The sequence below is a fragment of the Ambystoma mexicanum genome, chromosome 5q (assembly GCF_040938575.1).
Source record: "Ambystoma mexicanum isolate Mex_15411 chromosome 5q, UKY_AmexF1_1, whole genome shotgun sequence".
Lineage (NCBI taxonomy): Eukaryota > Metazoa > Chordata > Amphibia > Caudata > Ambystomatidae > Ambystoma > Ambystoma mexicanum.
In genome coordinates, this window is record NC_090933.1 from 419,231,128 (window position 1) to 419,250,321 (window position 19,194).

The following is a 19,194-nucleotide window of genomic DNA, read 5'->3' on the forward strand; positions in this document are numbered from 1 at the left end:
CATGTATGTTTCTTCCTGGAATGCTAGAACACTCCTCTGAGTTCACCAGAGTGTTCTTCCTGTATCCTTGTGTCCTCTTCATGTCAGTACTTGCCTCGCAGGTATTCTGCAGTCAGTCAATGATATAATGTCATAGTAGCAAATGGAAGTGCTAGCAAGTGACGGTTGGTTAAAAGGTGGTAAAGGGCTTGGGAAGGTTAGGTTGGGGATGTTGTGCCTAATTCTACCCAGGTGTTCACCTTTCTCCTCAGGGGGGAGTTCCTCCGCATGAGAACCTCCCACATTATTCCAACCCTACGGGGACTATCGAGTAGCAGCCTCACATCCTTGGCCTCATGGATAGGTGATCCCCTCTGGGGAGAAGAGAAGTAAACCAAAGGTTTCTCACACATGTTTATAGTCACTCTTCTTGTTTGGTCTGTGTCAATAAAAATGCACTAAGAAAATCAAAGATCGCTTTAATTAGTTGGTTAAACAACCAAATATTAATGCCCTAGAGAACAAATGGGTGTGCTTCATAGCAAAAGCATATTCTCAAATTTGAATCATCATTGTTAAACATCTTATTTATGGTTGAATCCTGTAACGATTAATCATTATATTATGTTATTTCAGTGCCTCCCTTCCTGCCTCACACAAACACATTTCAGTCCATATAAGACTGGGAGCTACTACCCTCCCCATCTGCCCTCTAACACCCATTTTTCTGACAAAGGGAGTATGTGGGCTCAAGTATTGCCAGTCCAGGCATCTCTCATTCGGCCTTGTGATGCCCACGAGAACATTTATAAAGGAAGACAGTAGGTAGCAGAGCAATTGAGGGTCAAGAGCGTACACGTCTCCCACACCAACTGCCCAGTTCTGCATTGAGCAGGCTTACATTACATTCAAATTATTCTGACTCATATTCACGCTTACTCTCTTATTGAACTTGAATGAATGAAGCACATTGTACAACACAGCAGTGGAAAAGAAGTAACTATCTCAAAATGTTTACGGTTTGCAGAGAGATGTGAGTTAGGGATATATCTTGTTGTGGTTGTCCATGGGCCCTAAACAGTGATTCATTGTGACCCCTAAACAGTGAGGCATCATCAGCGTTGCATTGCTTTCTTTGGCATGGAGCAGACTTGGTTTGGTCAAGACAAGGGCACCCTGACTGCTGAGTCATTTAGAAGCTTTTCCGTGGATACTGTTGTGGGTGAGGCCAAGGGTCTTACAGATAAGAAAAGCCCTCCAAGGAGTGCATCCGACAGATGTATGTTATAGGATCCCAAACTCCTCTCTCACACCTTCCGCCCCACTAACATTCCAAAACAAGCCCCCTTCACTGCAGTTCTGCTCTCAGGTATTGTACGAAAAATGCCTTGAAGATGGATGTTCATACACGATAGTCAGACAAGACCGTGAGGGTGCAAGAGGTGGTGGCATCGCCATTATTTCCAAAACGAGCTTCTCCCTCAGACTAGTCCCTACTCAATTGTTTCAATCATGTGAAACCTTATCTGCCAAATTCCAGATAGATAATTGTCAATCAATCACTATTCACTTACTATATAGACCTCCAGGCCCTTTAGGCACCTTCGAAGAGGATCTCCATAACCTACTCACTAACAACCTCAAACCATGCTCTCAATTAATCCTTCTTGAGGACTTTAACCCAGGTTTCCAAGACACTACAGATACTAATGCCTTAGTGGTAGCCAATTCGATTCATGCACTAGGCCTAACTCAAAAAGTTGACAAGCCCACGCACTTGAAGGGGAGAACGCTAGATTGGATAGCAGACTGTAACTGTTCAGCTACTATCTCCTCCATAATGTCCCTACCTTGGACAGACCACTCACTGGTGTCCTTCAACTTAACCACCTCCAGACCTAACCTTATTGCCCCCTTACTAGCACCACCATGCTTAACCAGAAATAAAACATGTATTACTGTAGAAAAAGTTATCCCAGCTATACTACCCACCCTCAATGCACTAACAGAAAATCTAAATCCCAGTACCTTAGTGCATTAATTCAATAATATTATGCTCTCTACACTAGATAAACTGGCACCTCTCAAACTTAGATCAAGCAAACCTAAAGCTCATCTAAACAAATGGTTTACACCACAGCTAAGAGACCTACGTATCCTGAAAAGAAAAAGCAAAACTACTTGGAGGCTCTGCCCTTCAATTGATAACAAAGCTAAGTTAACCTCTCTCTCTGCGCTATACAAAAAAGAAGTTTGCCAGGCTAAACGTAACTCGTATGACGATCGCATAGCCAAATCCAATTCTATTATGAAAAAGCTCTTTTCAATACTAAAAGATCTTGAGTCTCCTATCGCCATACAAGACACCTGCACAAAGGACAAATCCCGGTGCACAGATATACAGCAGGCCCTAGCAAATAAAATGATCACACTCCAAAATAAAATTCAGCTAAAGAAATTAAACACTGAAAATTCAAGACCCGCCTAAAATGCCCCACAATAATAATCCGCTGGCACATAGCATACTTTTCACTTTACCAAAATGTCTACCCAGGAAGTAGAAAGATTTATCCTTTCGCTTAAACCTTCCAATTGTAAAGGTGACATCTGCCCAGCACAACTTATAAAAGATGCTGCAGGGAACTATCTCCCTTCATCACTAAATTGATTAATGCCTCCTTTGCCTCAGGCACCATCCCTTCCAACCCCAAACAGTCCTGGGTGCTCCCCCTCCTCAAAAAGCAGACCCTAGACCCCCTCATCCCTACCAATTACCGCCCTATTACCACGGTACTGTTTCTTCTTAAAATACTGGACAAAGCTGCGTATAACCAGATTCAAAAGCATCTAGAACTACATAACCTCTTAGGAGAGAGAGAATCGGGCTTCCGTCCTTTACATGGAACGGAAACTGCCCTAATTGACTTGAAATCCCAAATTGACGAGCTGAGAGACAAAGGAAGGACAGTACTCCTGACAATTTTTGGACCTCTCAGCAGCCTTTGATTTAGTGGATCATAAAGTCCTCTGTAGTCACCTGAACTCTGCTGCCCATTTCTCCCCAGAGGCCATCAGATGGATTGAGTCATTCCTGAGCGAAAGAACTATGAGAGTCTTCTCTCCCTCAGCAGCTGCAGATCCCACCCCCATCTCGTGTGGTGTCCCCCAAGGCTCCTGTGTCTCCCCAACTCTATACAACATCTTCACCAAGCCCTTGTTCGATGATCTGGACCATCTAGGTATCACCTACACAAACTATGCAGATGATACACAGATCCTCCTCCCGCTTTCTGGGGATCATATGAAGAACACGGAATTGGTGAACAAGGTATATCTTATCACCCAGGCATGGATGGCCACTCATGGCCTCTGCCTGAACGATGATAAGACTGAGCTGATAATCTTGGGCACCCAAGCCAATATTAAAAAACTAGGCCAGGAATTCTCCTCCTTCAACATAGATGGGAATATCTTCCAAGTGTCCAAGGAAGTAAAAACCCTTGGATTCTACCTTGATTCCACCCTATCACTTGATAAAGAGGTAAAATCCCTAGCCTCCTCCACGGCCTACACCTGCAAGCTGATCAGAGCCGGGAAGCACTTCCTTTCTAATAACAGTTGTTTAATCCTGGCCAGAGCTCTAATACTCTCCAGAATTGATTACTGCAATGCATTATATTCTGGAGCAAATAAAACAATAATTCAAAGACTACAAACATTACAAAATAACGCCCTGAGAGCAGCATTGGGCAAAAATAAAAGAACCCACATCTCCTCCATCAGACGCCAACACAAATGGCTGTTAACTGATAACAAAATACAACTAAAGTTGCTATCTCTGACCCATAAAGCCCTCAATAATTCCGCCCCTAGATACTTGATAGACAAATTTCACAGGAGATCCTCTATCAGACCGACCAGAGCTATCAATTCTGACTGCTTGATAATACCTAACTTCAGACTCACCACGATCGGTGGAAATACCTGTAAAGGCTGCTAAAACCTGGAACTTACTGCCACAATACCCGAGAGTGGATCTGCCTAATCTTCGCTTCAGAAAAAATGTTATTCAACTCCTCACCTCCACTGACCCTTAGCTGACTTGTGTTTCCCACCTGTGTCGCCCACTTTCCATTATAATCCTTTGCGGCATATCTGCCAATCTAAACTGTATATATCTGCAATTCCGAGATACCATGCCTTGAATATTGTACATTCTGTATATTTTGTATTTTTCTATGATCTAGAGATGTTTATTGTACATTGCATTTTATCATATGTTGTAACCATGTAAGCCTTGCATTTTCTTATTGCTGTGCCCTGCTACCCAGGGATCTGGTGCGCATAAAAAGTGAATAAAACAAACAAACAAACAAACAAACAAAGGGTGGTAGGGGACTACCTGGTTTTAGGTGGGATTACTATTAAGCAGTCCATACTGCCCATTACATAACTCCAGGGTACCAGACAGTCTTTCCATGGGAGTGGCGGGTGGAGGAAAGGAAGCCAGTTAATAGGAGCTTGTGCCTCTTGCCATTGCTGGAGGATTTACGGGTTTAATGTTACCCAATGCTTATCTGGCCTGCCACCATGCATCAACAGCTCTGAATGCAGATTCAATATTTTGGAGCCAACTGGGAAGGAATGAAATCTCTCTTATTTTAGACCAGTTTATCTAGATGCTCTAAAATTAAGTAGATTTTCCTGGGACATCCCGCAAATCTTGCTGGCTCCCACAGCCTGCCTGCTGGTCCTATGGGACCATTCCTCCTTCCAGGGAGGGGGGTTCAGTGATTCCCTCTCTTAAGAGAGGGGGTACCACATGCCACCTCGCCCCCACATGAGTCTGAGGCATTTTCTCCCATGGACCACTGGACAGAAATGTTTGGGCAGTAAAATGGGCCTGCTTGAGCAGCGTGGGATTAATTCAAGTAATCCCAACCCTTCTGGGATTTACTTCCTGTGATGAAAAAAAACTTCCTTGCTCACCATCACCCAGCTGCCAGTAATAAGATGGCAACAATAAACTAATGAGTGCATTCACCTAATACAATTTCTTTACAAAGTTTCTCCTTTACTTACTTACCAATGATGTTGTTGAATTCTTGACATGAGACTAGTCATGGGGGAGTGTATGTGGTTGATTGGTGAGTGGCAACAAGAGTAGCTCTGGGTGTCAGGGGTGTTTTGAGTGGCTGTTGTAAGGAACTCATGGTGGCAACAGTAAAGACAGACATAAGTGATCACAGTTCAAGGGTGTTAATTTAACTGTATTCGGGTTGGAAAAACGCCTAATCTAAACCTAAATCTAAGATGGGAGCAAGCTACAACCATCAAATAATAATAAGGCCGTCCTAGTGGCGTCATGTCAAATAAAAGGGCCTATACTAAAAAAAAAACTATTGCCAAGCCTTACAACTAAATACAAAAAAGTGTAGGATAGGGTTCACAAGAAAGAAAGAAGTATTCACAAATGATAAGTCAGCAAATTCTAGACAGAGGGTCTCCCTTCCCCACGTTTTTAGCACAGGACAAGGAGAGACTTCTGAGCGCACAACTGGGCTTCCCCAGGACCAGGGTATGGCTCTTCTTAAGCCATACCCTGGGATGGCTTAAGAAAGATCTTCGGTGATAAAGTCTCTTTTACACAAAGTCTCTTGCCTCGAGAGCCTGATGTATCAAAATAACAAACCAAAGAGCTACTATTCAACACATACGGGACTACAGTCCCTTTCAACAATATCAAGATCTTCGGTCTCTTTCTGCAAAATCCTCTTGCCTCCGAGGGCCCAATGTGTTCCAAAACAACAAAACAAAAAGTTCCTTTCTGTATGTAAATGGGGGGATGACTCTTCACCTCTGGGTTCCCCTCTTCCGGGCTCAGACCCCTCTCGAATATCAGCCTCCCTGCGTCGCGTTCACTACGGATTGAATTCAAATAATTCTACTGCTGCATTCACGAGTCTTTGGGTGATGGCTTTTCACCCCTGGATCCCAGTCTTCCACGCTCTGATCTTTATCGTATATTAGCCTCCCTCCATCGAGTTCACTACGGCTTTTATTCCAGAAGATTTCACCTGTTGCATTCATAAGTCTTAATGGGCATCATCACGAGTTTGGAAGTAGCCATGCCCTTAACAAGGGCATGGCTACCCCCAAACTCGGGTCCAGGTCCTGCAAAAGGGGACTTACCGGACCATTCCGACATTGGAGGGCCCAGTAATTCCCATTCGTGGGACCCGGACCTGGAACGTCCCCATTCCCATTTGAGCCCCCATAGAGCTCAATGGGAATGGGGAGGATGGTAGCAGCGGTACCGGTAATAACGGTACAGCTTCTACCATCCTAGCCTCCTTGCGGGTGCCGCTCTGCACGCCTTGTCTGACCAGGCGTCCAGAGCGGCACCCGCAAGCAAACTCGGAATGTTGCGGCAAGGTAACAACAGCGCTGGTAGCACTACCGGCGCCATTGTTGCCTTACCGCAAGACTCCTAATGAGGCCCAATGTCTTATTAAACAATCCACTGTGTACACTCATCCATCGGTTTCACTCTTGCCAACACAATTTTCATTGGGATATCAAGCTTCACCCCGTTCTGCAGGCATCCCTCCGTGGGTTTCACCTTTGCCAGTTACACAGTTCCTTCTACTTTATCACGATGCAGGATTCACTTCCCTTAGCTTTCCTATCACTTGCTGGTCAAAGACTTTCGATTTTACAGGGGGTTTAACTTGACTCCTGTATGACCATTTTGACCTTTCCCTTGCGGATCTCCTAAGGCCTTCTGGCATCAGTAGTTTCAACAGTAACGGGGATCAGCCAGAGTCTTATGAGCGAGAACCCATGTGGCGACGGATCCCTCTGCAGCTGATCTTTCCCTTGCGGTGTTAACAGTTTTTATTTCTCCTAATTTGCCATTTTTAGCTTTCGTTCAACACAGTTCGGTTTCTTATTGGTTCTTCCATCGACTCACCGGCTGTGATAACCTGCTTGGCTTTTCTTATCTCTGGAGTCAAGGATAGTACCACAGTAGCAAGCCTCTCTCCCTGTCTTGGTTATCAGCGGAGGAGGGTTCCGGGCACCATTGACATCTGCTACAGCACACAGCGGCTATTGTTTGCGATTTTATGCTTTGTTTCTGGGAGGCTTTGTTGGTCTGGGTCGAAAACGGCAAGGCCGCTTCTCTCCTTATTGCCGCTTTGTTTCTTGCCACTTATTTCTTTTCATCATACGGTCTGCCTTGCTCATAGTGTGCTCTCGTGCTTCACCTTTTATCCCTGTGGGGAAAGGGAAGGGCTGTCAGGTGTGTAGGGTTAATATTAATTGCCTGACTCTGCTTGACCCTTGTGTTGGGACATGTCAGGTAAACGGCCTGGTGTTAGTCCATTGTCTTTCATGGTGTAAGAAAGTGTTCATGTCGGAAAAGGGGGTGGTAGAGTCTCTAAGTATCCTACGTGGTAGGCAGGGAAAAAGGTGTTATAAGAAAGGGTATACTGCATCTCACCTATCAGTGTCCCACTTCCACTCCCCGAGGACCCCCCATTTAGGTGATCCTCCCACACTGGTCCACCCCCAGGAACTGGATCCAACAGCGATGGCCATGTCCTGGACACCTGGATGACAGATACCCGGGGACCAGCAAGTGAGACGCCTCTAGGTTCTAACATACCCTTCCCCTATGCAAGGTGGATATGCCTGTACTTTGTTCAGGGTCCTTATTGTCAAAACCTGGAAGAGGACGGGGACGAGAGATGTCCAGGAACTCTCGCATATTCCACTGATTGATTTTGATCTGCAAAGATATAGGTGTAGTAGTTTCACTGGTCTCGCTACAATAAGCTATGAGTTGGGTTTCAAGGACTGTCTAGGGTTTCATTGGTTCAGAGTTTTCCGAGACCCATATTGGAGAGTTTTGGGAGTAGTATTTTGCCTGCCAGGATCTCTGGTGTAGAAAATCTTTGTGGGGGGTGGATATTCCTTTAAGAGAGTAGAGAAGATGGGGAAGTCCCGCCCCAGAATAACTTCTTCGGGCAGCCCGGGAATTATGGCTGATGATATTTCGCATGATTCGCCCTGGATTTCAATATCTGCTGGTATTTTAGGGTATACCTCATTGTCTCCATGTACACATGTCACTCTAACTAGGCCCGCAGTATCTAGGTCTTTTGTTGTAACTAAATCAGCCCGTATTGCAGTTTGCTTAGTACCTGAGTCGATCAAGGCCCTTACTTGCCTCCCATTCACCCAAGACTTTTCATATGCAAACTCGGTAGGAATTTGGCACAAACAAATGCTAAAGCTCTCTAGCTCTTCCTCGGGTTCTTCCCATTCTTCGCCCTTCAAACAGCCTATTTCCATAGGTTTGTCATTTATATTCTTTGGACAGTGTCTAGCCAGGTGGTCTGCATCCTTTTAACTCCTCCTTTTTATTTTCATCCTTAGCCTTCGGATCAGTTTTCCTGATTTATACTCTCTCTCGGGGTATCCCTTCCTTGGTCCTATCTAACCCCCCTTGTTTATCTACTCCCTGAGGTTGAGATCAATGGACGGGTTTATGATCCCTCCGTTCATCCCATCGATGGGCCAAATGAAAGTGTTTAGCTGCATCCAAGTGGTTTTGTGCAGTCTCAGTGGCCATGGCTAGAGCAGGTCGATTTAACTGAAAAACTGATTTTTGCAACAAAAAAAAAGGTAAAGGAATTTGTAAATTGTTCTAAAGTAATCATCTGCGTCAGTTCTTCTAAGGACTTGTTATTAGTCCATAGGGTCACCGTGTTTTTAACGCGTTCACCTAGCACTAAGGGGGTTTCTCCCGGGTTCAACATAATGGGCCGTAATTTCTGCCAACAAAAATTGCAGGTCTGCCCCACTATTTTTAACAACCCTTCCTTAATGGATAGAAAGGTGGCTCCCTGTGCAAGGTTAAGTAGTTGATAGGAAGTTTGGAGTTCACCTTTCAACAAGGGACCCAAGAAGCATCTTTTAAGGTTCTCTTCCCATTCCAGTTGTTCGGCCAGCCGTTCCAAGATTAGAAATAATGTTCCTAAATCTTCCCCTTCAAGATATGGTTGAAGTACGCCCTGTGGTAGTAAGGGCTCTGCTTGTAATTCAATTAATCGAGTTACATTTTCTTGGAGTCTATTTTCGGCATGTATCTGGTGGGTCGCTAATTGGGCAATGACATTGGCTAGGTTGGCCATTTCTTGGCTAGGTTGGGTTAAGGGTTCCTTCTATGGTGTCTGAATCAGAAAAGAAACAACTCTCGATTCCTTCAGAAGGTTTCTAATCCCCGGAATCTTCTGATTTTGAGTATGTTGAAGGATTGGACTGGCGTAAATTAATTTTTAACCCTGATGTTCCTGCAACGGATGAGGACTGGGTACCATGAACAAAAGGCTCGGAGGGAGGGGGATTCAGAGCACTACGTCAAACTTGTAAGATTATTCGGTCCCAAGGCTGTATGTTGTAATGGGGGGGAGGAAGGGTGTCTAGCCACACTTGAGTCTTAAAGGACAGATCCTATTAACTAGGTGGGACAAGCAGTTGAGAGGACAACACCTCTTTCAGTGTGGATGCATGGTCAGAGTCTAGGACATCAATTATTTATCTTCCCTTTCTGGTGCTACCACAATTGGATGCATACGATTTGGCTGTGGCACAATTGTTCATGGGCGAATTGACCGTGATCAATTCGGTCACAAAGACAATTTTTCTGCAGCTAAATCAGGCCAAACTTAAACCCCCCCACACCCTCAAAACACATCCCCACCCACCCCCTACTTACCTTTTTCACATCCGCTTTCTTTCTGACCCTACAGCATCGGATCTGTCCCTCCTAAGTGGGTTGGATCTGATGCCGCAAGGTCTGTGCTTCTTTTTTCTTTTTTTATTCTTTTTCCCGTCCCCGCCTCCAAACCTCCAGAAGCAGGGGACACCCCTGCTGCCCCCACGGGCCATCACTACCAAACATGGGGAGCAGTTGACACCCCCGCAACCCGTGCTTCCCATGTTTGGTAGTGATTACCCAAACTGATAATTTCCAAATGATCTAATGGTACTGGCTGAATTTGGCCAGATTTACCATACGATCATTTGTAAATGATCAGTTTGGGTACTAACCCACAATTACTAGCATGGGTTTCAATGTTTATCAGTTGAATCATATCCCACCCCTTACATCATATGAAAGGAACTCATGGTGGCAACAGTAAAGACAGACACACGTGATCACAGTTCAAAGGTGTATATTAAACTGTATTTGGGTTGGAAAAACACCTTATCTAAACCTAATCTAAATCAAATAAAAGGGCCTGTACTAAAAAAAAAACTATTGCCAATCCTTACAACTAAATTAAAAAAGTGTTTGGGATAGGGTTCACAAGAAAGAAAGAAGTGTTCACAAATGATAAATCAGGATGTTTTAGCCAGGGGGTCTCCCTTCCCCACATTTTTAGCACGGGACAAGGCGGGACTTCTGAGCACAGCACACAAATGGTCTTCCCCATCATGATAGCATGGCTCTTCTTAGCGATATCAGGACCCTTGGCATTCAAGTCTCTTTTGCACAAAGTCTCATCTCATGCTCCGAGGGCCTGATGTATCAAAATAACAAACCAAAGAGGTCCTATTCAACACATACGGGACTACAGACCCTTTCAATGATATCAGGAACTTCGGTGGTTAAGTCTCTTTCTACAAAAGCCTCTTGCCTCTGAGGGCCTAATGTGTTCCAAAACAAAAAAACAAAATGTTCCTTTCTGTGTGTACGTAAGGTGATGACTCTTCACCCCTGGATCCCTCTCTTCCGGGCTCAGACCCGTCTTGAATGTCAGCCTCCCTCTGTTGGGTTCACTACGGCGTCTTGAATGTCAGCCTCCCTCTGTTGGGTTCACTACGGCTTGTATTCAAAATATTTCACGTGCTGCAATCACGAGAATAAGGGGCATTTCTGGGCATTTTAAAGTGCATCCCATTTGTGAATTCAAAAATTGGATGTGCTTGAAAATACCCAGAAGCAAGGGTCCTCCTCCTGCACATTAGAAAAAAAGGCACAAGTCATGACAGCGTCATCTTTGACCCTGTCAAGATTTTCTTTTGAAGTGTGACTACAGCTCTCACACTAGCATGTGCATCCCCCAAACGGGATGGAAATGCTTCTTTGGGTCATTTCACAGAGATGGGCCTTTGAACGCCTCATCGTGGTGAAATGTGCTTCCAGTAATCCGTGGTTAATGTCAGTGTATGTAAGGGACTGGACAGCACATATTTGCGCTACAGTGCTGCCCCTCCAGAAATGGCAATACGGCGACCTGAGCATTTCTGAAAGCAGCGCAAATGAAACATGCGCATTCTGTGTGCTCATTTCATTTGCGCTGCTATTTGTGAATTTGCCCCATTGAGTGGAAGTGAAGCATCACAATTGTTTTTTTTTTCTTATCCAACACTCCTCCCTGTCTTCCAAATGAATACACTTCAGTGGCTTCATGCCAGCTTTTATTGCCCATGTTTCTTGGTCCTTCTCCATGGGAAGCAGTCTGGGGTTTGCCTTTCTCTGGTTTTGGGTTTCAGTGTGATATGATATGTCATTTTCCAGGAAGACTGCTTGGGTGCCATTTGTCTTACGCAAAAATTGTTTCCAGGTGTTTTTTAAAGCTTCTTTGCAAATGATGAGCAAACAGATGTCTGCTCCATACATGATTGCGTTTCTCCTTCGTCTGAAGCCTCATTTCCAGGAATTTCAAGGTATTATTTCCTAGCATGTCGAGAAGTGCTGATCACCTTTGCAGCGGCACTTGCTTATGCGCCAGCATTATGCACCCATTCCAGCCGCTGACTCCGGAGATGGAATTGCTGGGAGCTCTGCTTGGCCCTCCTGGTTTCTTTTGTTGACTAGTTGGCACGGTATCTGACCACGGTGCTCAGTTGCAATTGGATGTCATTTTGCCTGTGGAAATCGGTTGCTTGCATGCCACAGTAACAGCATGTTGAGCGCCCTGGGAGATGGGCTGCTTTCAGAATATGAAGGCACATAGTGTCCATATAAAAAGAGCAGGCGCGAGTAGGCAGCCTCGCTCAAACTGCAAGTTGGTGGAAATGTTTCCAATAGCTCTTCTGCTAAGCCATACTGTACTTGTGATGGCATCATTCAGGGGTGAACTCTGCTGGCTTCTGTGGGAGTGCATGGCATGTTCCCGCCCCGCAAAGGACTAACACCATGTAAGGGCAGGTATTTGCTCATGAAGGTTGAGCAGTGTTTCGCCCCCTCCTCTTAAGACCCTTGCTAGGAGGATTGAATGTGGTGCCCGCGCCTTCCTTTGCCTTGCAGAGGATTCTTTACAAGTCCCACCAGATGAAGGACTTGGGTTCATACTTGACAGTGAAGCCACTAGGGCTTCTTCCTCTGTGTGTCTGGAGCAGAAAGAGTTTTTCTGACTCTGCGAGTGACAAGCTATGGCATTTCTGATGAGCCGATGGCTGGCATGCGAGACATCGGTGCTTGAGCCCTGCTGTAAAAAGGCACAAGGGTTCACATCCTAGCACTGGGCATGCGCTTTGGGTGGGTATAATTGTTGCCTTCTGCTACCATGTTAGCGGGCAAACATCAGCATGAGAATTATATGAGCCAGTTGATGAAAAGTCAGAAAGCAGCACGTAGGTTCACTCAGCGTGCTTGACCTGAAATGTACACATGTTATCACAGTTACTATATACCGCATGGTCACCCCCTGACTACTCTTCCTACCCCACCCATGTCCCATGTAATAAGGTCCCCTCAAAAATATCGCCATGCAAAAAAATCACGAAAAATTGCCATTATTTGCGGGGATATTATTACATGGAACATGCGGGGGAGGAGCGGGCACACCCCTGCAACCCCGCTCCCTGTGACCCGTATGTGACCTGTATATGGTCACCTATATAATGTCGCCACAACCTTTTCCCGGTGATATTATATACGGCGACCATATTTACAGGGATATTATTACCTGATACCCCCTATCCGCTCCTCTACCTACTCTTTTCCTCTCTCCTATTCCCCTTTGTTCTCTCTTTCCTGTAATCCTGCATCAGTAAGAAGCGCCCTGACGGTGGTGCTTGGCAATGTACAAGAAACTCACTGAGGTATGATCCATCCAGACACATCCCATGACTCGCGCACCTCCATTCATTTGAAATCTGCTCCTCTTGACACCTTCCTTTCAGTCCATCCTAATTAATGCTAACTTCAACTTCATATCCACCATCATAATCAAATACCACAGTCCGTTAATTACCCTGCACACCCCCTCAGGCCACCCAACTCAACCATCACGTGTGTGACTCCTTCGCCCCTCTGTAGAAGGTTCTAGCCAACCCTGAATCTAGAAGACTAGGATTCACAAAGAAACTTCACGAGCTGCGCAGAAAGTAACGTAAGTGGAGGAAATGCAGACAAGTAGAAAAAGCGACCTTTCAGGGAGTCGGAATCCCGGTACACACACACCATCAAAACAGCTGAACAGCACAATCTATTCCTACCTATTGACAACAATGCAGGGAAACACCAGGACATCTTCAAAATCGTCTCTCACCCGTGCCAATATCTCCGCTTAGGGAATTGCCCAAAATATCACCAAAAAGAAAACGAATAAACATTTACTCCGCATGCGCCAAATCCCTGTTATACCGCACAACGGGATTGGGGGTTGCTGGGGTGTCCCCCGCAGTCACAAGGCCGGGATTGTACCATTGCACATTGGATGTGATATCTATTTGATCATGGCGTGCCTGAATTTTTGCATTCGGAATTTCCGTTTTTTATATTTTGGGGCACGCAGTGATCATGCAGCTCCCAAAATATCCTTATAAATATCATTGAAGTATTAAATCCTCCATCATCACCCCAAACTTCCTCCATCATCACCCCAAACTTCCTCCACTGCCTCTAATATTTTCCATTGTGTACAACGCCAGAGTATGTCTCCAGCACAGTCTATAAAGTTGATTGCTTGGGCTCTTCCGGCGACTTCGGCTCCCCTCTCTTTTTTCTTTAACTTGTCTGTTTTTGCCAGACTCTCCAAAGACGACTTGCATCAAAATGATATTAAAGAAAACCTTTCTTGATCTAAATATTTCTGCAAACCACAGATCAGTCATTACCCTTCAGAATGATGGCATCCCATGTTATTTCTCAACTTTAATATCTCCTTGAAACTTGCTAGTTCTTTCATCCATTGCAATCCAGGTTGTGATCCAAATACTGAGCAGAGACTGTCATGGTAGCAGTTGTTAAAATCTTCCTCATCTTGTAGACTTTAACAGATGTTCACTTCTACTTCTTCTTCTTCTTCTTCTTCTTCTTCTTCTTCTTCTTCTTCTTCTTTTTCTTCTTCTTCTTCTTCTTCTTCTTCCATTGTCAGTTGCTTCCAAAACCACTGACATCCAATCTTTCTAAACCATCTCATCTCAGGGAATCCTGCCTCCCCTCACTCTCTCTGGCTATCTCCTTCTTGCCAAAGGGATTCACTCAAGCCTTCCTGAATTTCAACTCTGCTCCTCTTATCCTTTTGACTTGTGGCATTTCTCACCTATCACCTCCAATCAAGGGATAGGTTGGTGGCTGTCAGATTCCTATGATATTGGCGCTTTGTACATCAATGGTTGGTTTAATGATCACAGACCGAGGACTAGACACTACACTGGCATTACCCCATTAAGAAGCACTAACCAGTGCAACCAGCCACCACTGGCAATACGCCATATCAACTTAATGTCCAGGATAAATCACACTTGCCTTGATAAAGTCCCCTGTGGGCTCTAAACACGTGCCGGCACCCACAGTGATAATAAAGACCTAATGGCATGAATCCATACCGAGTGGACTACATTTCTCAGCAAATTGGGATCTAACAAAGTATAGGAATTCGCCTTAAACCGACCATGGATGTACAAAGCGCCAATATCATAGCAATCTGTTAACCACCCTCCTAGCCCTTGCTTGGGGCACAGGAGCACTGCCCTATCGGATTCCTGGAGCCGGCTGCTTCAGCATCACACACATACAAGGACGGTGATTGGTGCAGTAGCCACATGTTCCTGGTGCTCTCACCTTTTGTTTATCCCCTCTAATGTCTACATAAACCCTATGGGACACCTTCTTGGACCAGAGGCGTAGACAGGGTAGGGCCAACCCAAAATCTGTACATGCCCACCCAGCAGTACTAGGTGGGCATTTACAGACGTTAATATCACTGCGGTGTGCCCAACTACATTGGTTACAGGCCCCACTTGTTAGACAATGTTGTTCTGCGCCTCTGCCTTAGACCCTTTGAATCCGGCTTCCACATCTCCACCGATGACACCAGGCTCTAGATCTCAATGTCAGGTAATGGCACACAGCCATCAGAGCGCATCTCTTACACCCTCACTCTGACTCCGCCCTTGATGTCAGACAGTATGCTCTTCTCGAACATTGCCATCACTGATTTCCTGACAGGTGCTCTATGGTATTTGGAATCAGGTCCTCCCCTGTACATGCTGCTGTTGCCATGGGTCTGTCCTTTGGTGTAGGTCCACCCTTCTGCTGTCCCGCAGGCCTGCCCTCTTCTTCCTCTGCATGAGGGCACTGCCTGTGGCCCCCGCCGTTGCAGGTAAATGCCACCCCTAGCTGCACCATGAGATGGGTCTAAAGAGAAGGCTAAAAGCTTGGGCGTCACCAGCGACCCGTGACTTTCACTTGAAGCTCACACCCATGCTGCTTTCTCCTCGCGGTATCCCACTTGGACATTCCTACGAACACTGATAAATGTTCCCCCACCTCTGACCTGCATTATTCCGAGTCTAGACACCTGCAGTGTTCTCTTAGAAGTTGCAAACAACTCGTTTGTTTTATCCAAACTAAACATTTGACAAACCTCTGCCACTAGACTAGTTACAAACTGCTGATGCCCCATCTGTCCAGTTCTTAGCGGGCCAAGCCGGCTCTCCATTACATAGAGATGCAGGTTTAAAGTCCTTGCCACATATACACATATATCTGCATGTCCACCTATGTATGGTCCCTGGTGACTGTTCCATTTACTCCCGTCCACAATGTGGCCTGAATGTCCCTCAAACTCACCCCATTGTAGGAAGCTCGCTACTTCCCGGCAAATCTGATTTCTTATCCATCGTACGTTCTTTTATGATCATGACAGCATTGTTCTTAGCTGTTAAAATAAATAAAATAAATCAAAAGTTCAGAAGCCCCCATCCTACCTATTGTGACACATTTGATAATAAACAAAAAAAGGCCAACAATGTGAATGAAATAAAAAATGGAGCCTGCATTCCGCTTTTCAATCCTTTATTTTGAATGTCGTCTAGGGTGAGGCTGCTGACTTGGTAACATACCATTCTCTTCTCACGCGAGCTAATGTCATCACTCACTAAGACACTTGCGAGACCACCCCAACTTACTCGAGCCCCCACCCTCACATCCTCATCGACGAAAGGCAAGCGCTTGGCTGTGCGATGAGCCTTACCTTAGAACTCTCTTGCTCAATTTATCGGAGACACGTCAGTGCGGTCTCCAGATCAGGAATTTGCTCAAAGCCTGGCTTTTCTCTCGAGCTTTTACCTAACCAGCAAATGCGCGTAAGGTGCCTTGAGTTATTGCAATATGTTTGCTCTTTGCAAACGCTGAAAAGAAAATATATATACTGCTTCAAAAAACGTCTGAATAAAGCACACTCATTTTCCTTATAAATGTGTCATGTCCATGGATGGCTCAGAGAGGAGCACATGTGAATTCTTAGTAACACTGGCCTTCTTTCCTTTCTAGCACAACACGGCAGGCGTCAACTGTGAGCAGTGTGCGGTGGGTTACTATCGCCCTCATGGAGTGGCAAAGGAAACTCTGCACGGATGTACACGTAAGTACTGTTCACTTTCAAATGTGTCTTCAATATCATTTGCTTTTGTGGCACGCCTTGGCTATCCTTGGCATTTTGATAAACTGCCTTAGGCTCTGGGATTTCATTGCTAATACAGTATATGCTCATGTTGTGTTCGTGAACTCTCCTACAGGGTAGCCGGACACAGTGACGATATTCCGATCATGCGCACAAGGGTGGGCAAGATCCTAATTGCTGGAACATCTGATCATTTAAAAGTATAAGCAAAAAAAATGTTATTCCTTTTGCTTGCAACTTGTTCAAAGCTCAGCATGGCTTCAATTCATGGGAGACAGCCCTACTGCCTTCAGTTGTGAGACAGTGCGTCCAAGTTCGGCGGTTTGGGGGTTCAGGGGAATACGCATGTTATTATTTTCAGGGCGGGTGCCATAATAAAGCTGTCCCTGTCTGCTGCCTTGGGTGCCTCCAGCCGCAGGCATCGAGGTGCGCAAGGAAGCCAGGAAGAGAGCCCAAGCGTGACACGCCCGGCTGCGGAATGGGTGCAATACCCATGCCAGGCCAACTCAACCTTTCATCCCCTAAAGGCCTATAAATAGAGTATCACAAGCGGTTATTAATGGTGACACAGATTGTTACTGCCTTTAGGAACTGGAAGAATCTGGTTTAAGATGATCCCTCATCTGGAAATGACACATACGGTTCAGCTGACTGGGGCCCTTGCCATTTCCAGCCTAGATTAAAGTGGCTCCATCTACTTGGGTCTGACGCAAAACCAAACCCACCCACATACGCGTATCCAGAATTATGCATCAAACCCACCCACAGAAGCGTATCCAGAATTATGCATCTAACCCACCCACAGACACGTATCCAGAATTGTGCATCAACCCTACCCACAGAAGCGTATCCAGAATTATGCACAAAACTCACCCACAGATGTGCATCCAGAATTGAGCATCAAACCCACCCACAGAAGCGTATCCAGAATTGTGCATCAAACCCACCCACAGAAGCGTATCCAGAATTATTCATCTAACCCACCCACAGACACGTATCCAGAATTGTGCATCAACCCTACCCACAGAAGCGTATCCAGAATTATGCACAAAAATCACCCACAGATGTGCATCCAGAATTGAGCATCAAACCCACCCACAGAAGCGTATCCAGAATTGTGCATCAAACCCACCCACAGAAGCGTATCCAGAATTATTCATCTAACCCACCCACAGACACGTATCCAGAATTGTGCATCAACCCTACCCACAGAAGCGTATCCAGAATTATGCACAAAACTCACCCACAGATGTGTATCCAGAATTGAGCATCAAACCCACCCACAGAAGCGTATCCAGAATTGTGCACGAACCCACCCACAGAGGTGTATCCAGAATTATGCATAAAACCCAGCCACAGACGCGTATCCCGAATTGTGCATCAAACCCACCCACAGAAGCGTATCCAGAAATGTGCATCGAGACAGATACTAGTTCTCGACCCATGTGCCCATTTTTCACCAGGCCGTAATGCACTTCCCTTGCTGCCTTTGAAACTCAGACTTTGCTTTAAATATCTCTCCTTAACGCAACAAGACTTGGGACCGAATTACCTCAGATCCATCCTTTCGCAATTGAGTTTTCTACCACAAGCCCTGAGACTGGAGGCTACCTTCAACAGATACAAACGGACACTGAAAAAGTCCTTCTTTGAAACTGCCTTCAATTAGGACCGAAACGCACCCAAGGAATTCCAAAGCAACATCCCTCCCAGAGGCTCAACCCATGTCTATCCGCTTGTGTCTGTCCTGGCTTTTAGATTAGTATCCAATGTCCTGTCCCAAACATGTGCGGCCAGTCCACAATACCTAGTAACACTTAGTCTTCTGTCCAGCCTAGGCTGACTTCTCCAATGTGCATTGTGTTTTTGTCTTAATTCGTTACCTTTCTTTTGACTCTGCTGCTTAAATATGAATGCACTCCTATACTATGCATATCGATTGTTTGTGTTCACTACCCATTTTCCGCACTCCGGCTGATTTGAAACTGTAGGCCTCGCTACAACTTTGGTGGTGCTGAAAAAAAGTGGTGGTCATTTCATTACTGGCACTTTTTTTGGTGGTAACGGAATTGCTACCGTTTTTCCTGCACTGCCAAATTATAATTGTTGGCAGATTTACAGCCCGAAATAATTACCACCAATTTCTGGAGGGAAAGTGGCGATTCACCTTCATCTTACTGATGGAGGTAAATCCTCCATTTTACCACCAGAAATTGGCAGGTTTATTGCCCAGTAATTCTTCCATCTGTAAATCCACACAAAATACTCATGGAGTCCCTTGGAC

General features: G+C 45.4%; 1 protein-coding gene across 2 annotated transcripts in view; it reads left to right on the plus strand.

The window, feature by feature from the left end:
- The window catches only part of LAMA3 (laminin subunit alpha 3), a 1,348,901-nt gene that overhangs the window by 436,325 nt on the left and 893,382 nt on the right, over positions 1–19,194 (plus strand). For both annotated transcript variants that reach the window (XM_069620910.1, XM_069620909.1), the window contains exon 9: positions 16,781–16,871. In XM_069620910.1, the coding sequence (XP_069477011.1) occupies positions 16,781–16,871 (91 nt within the window). The remainder of the gene's footprint in view (positions 1–16,780; positions 16,872–19,194) is intronic.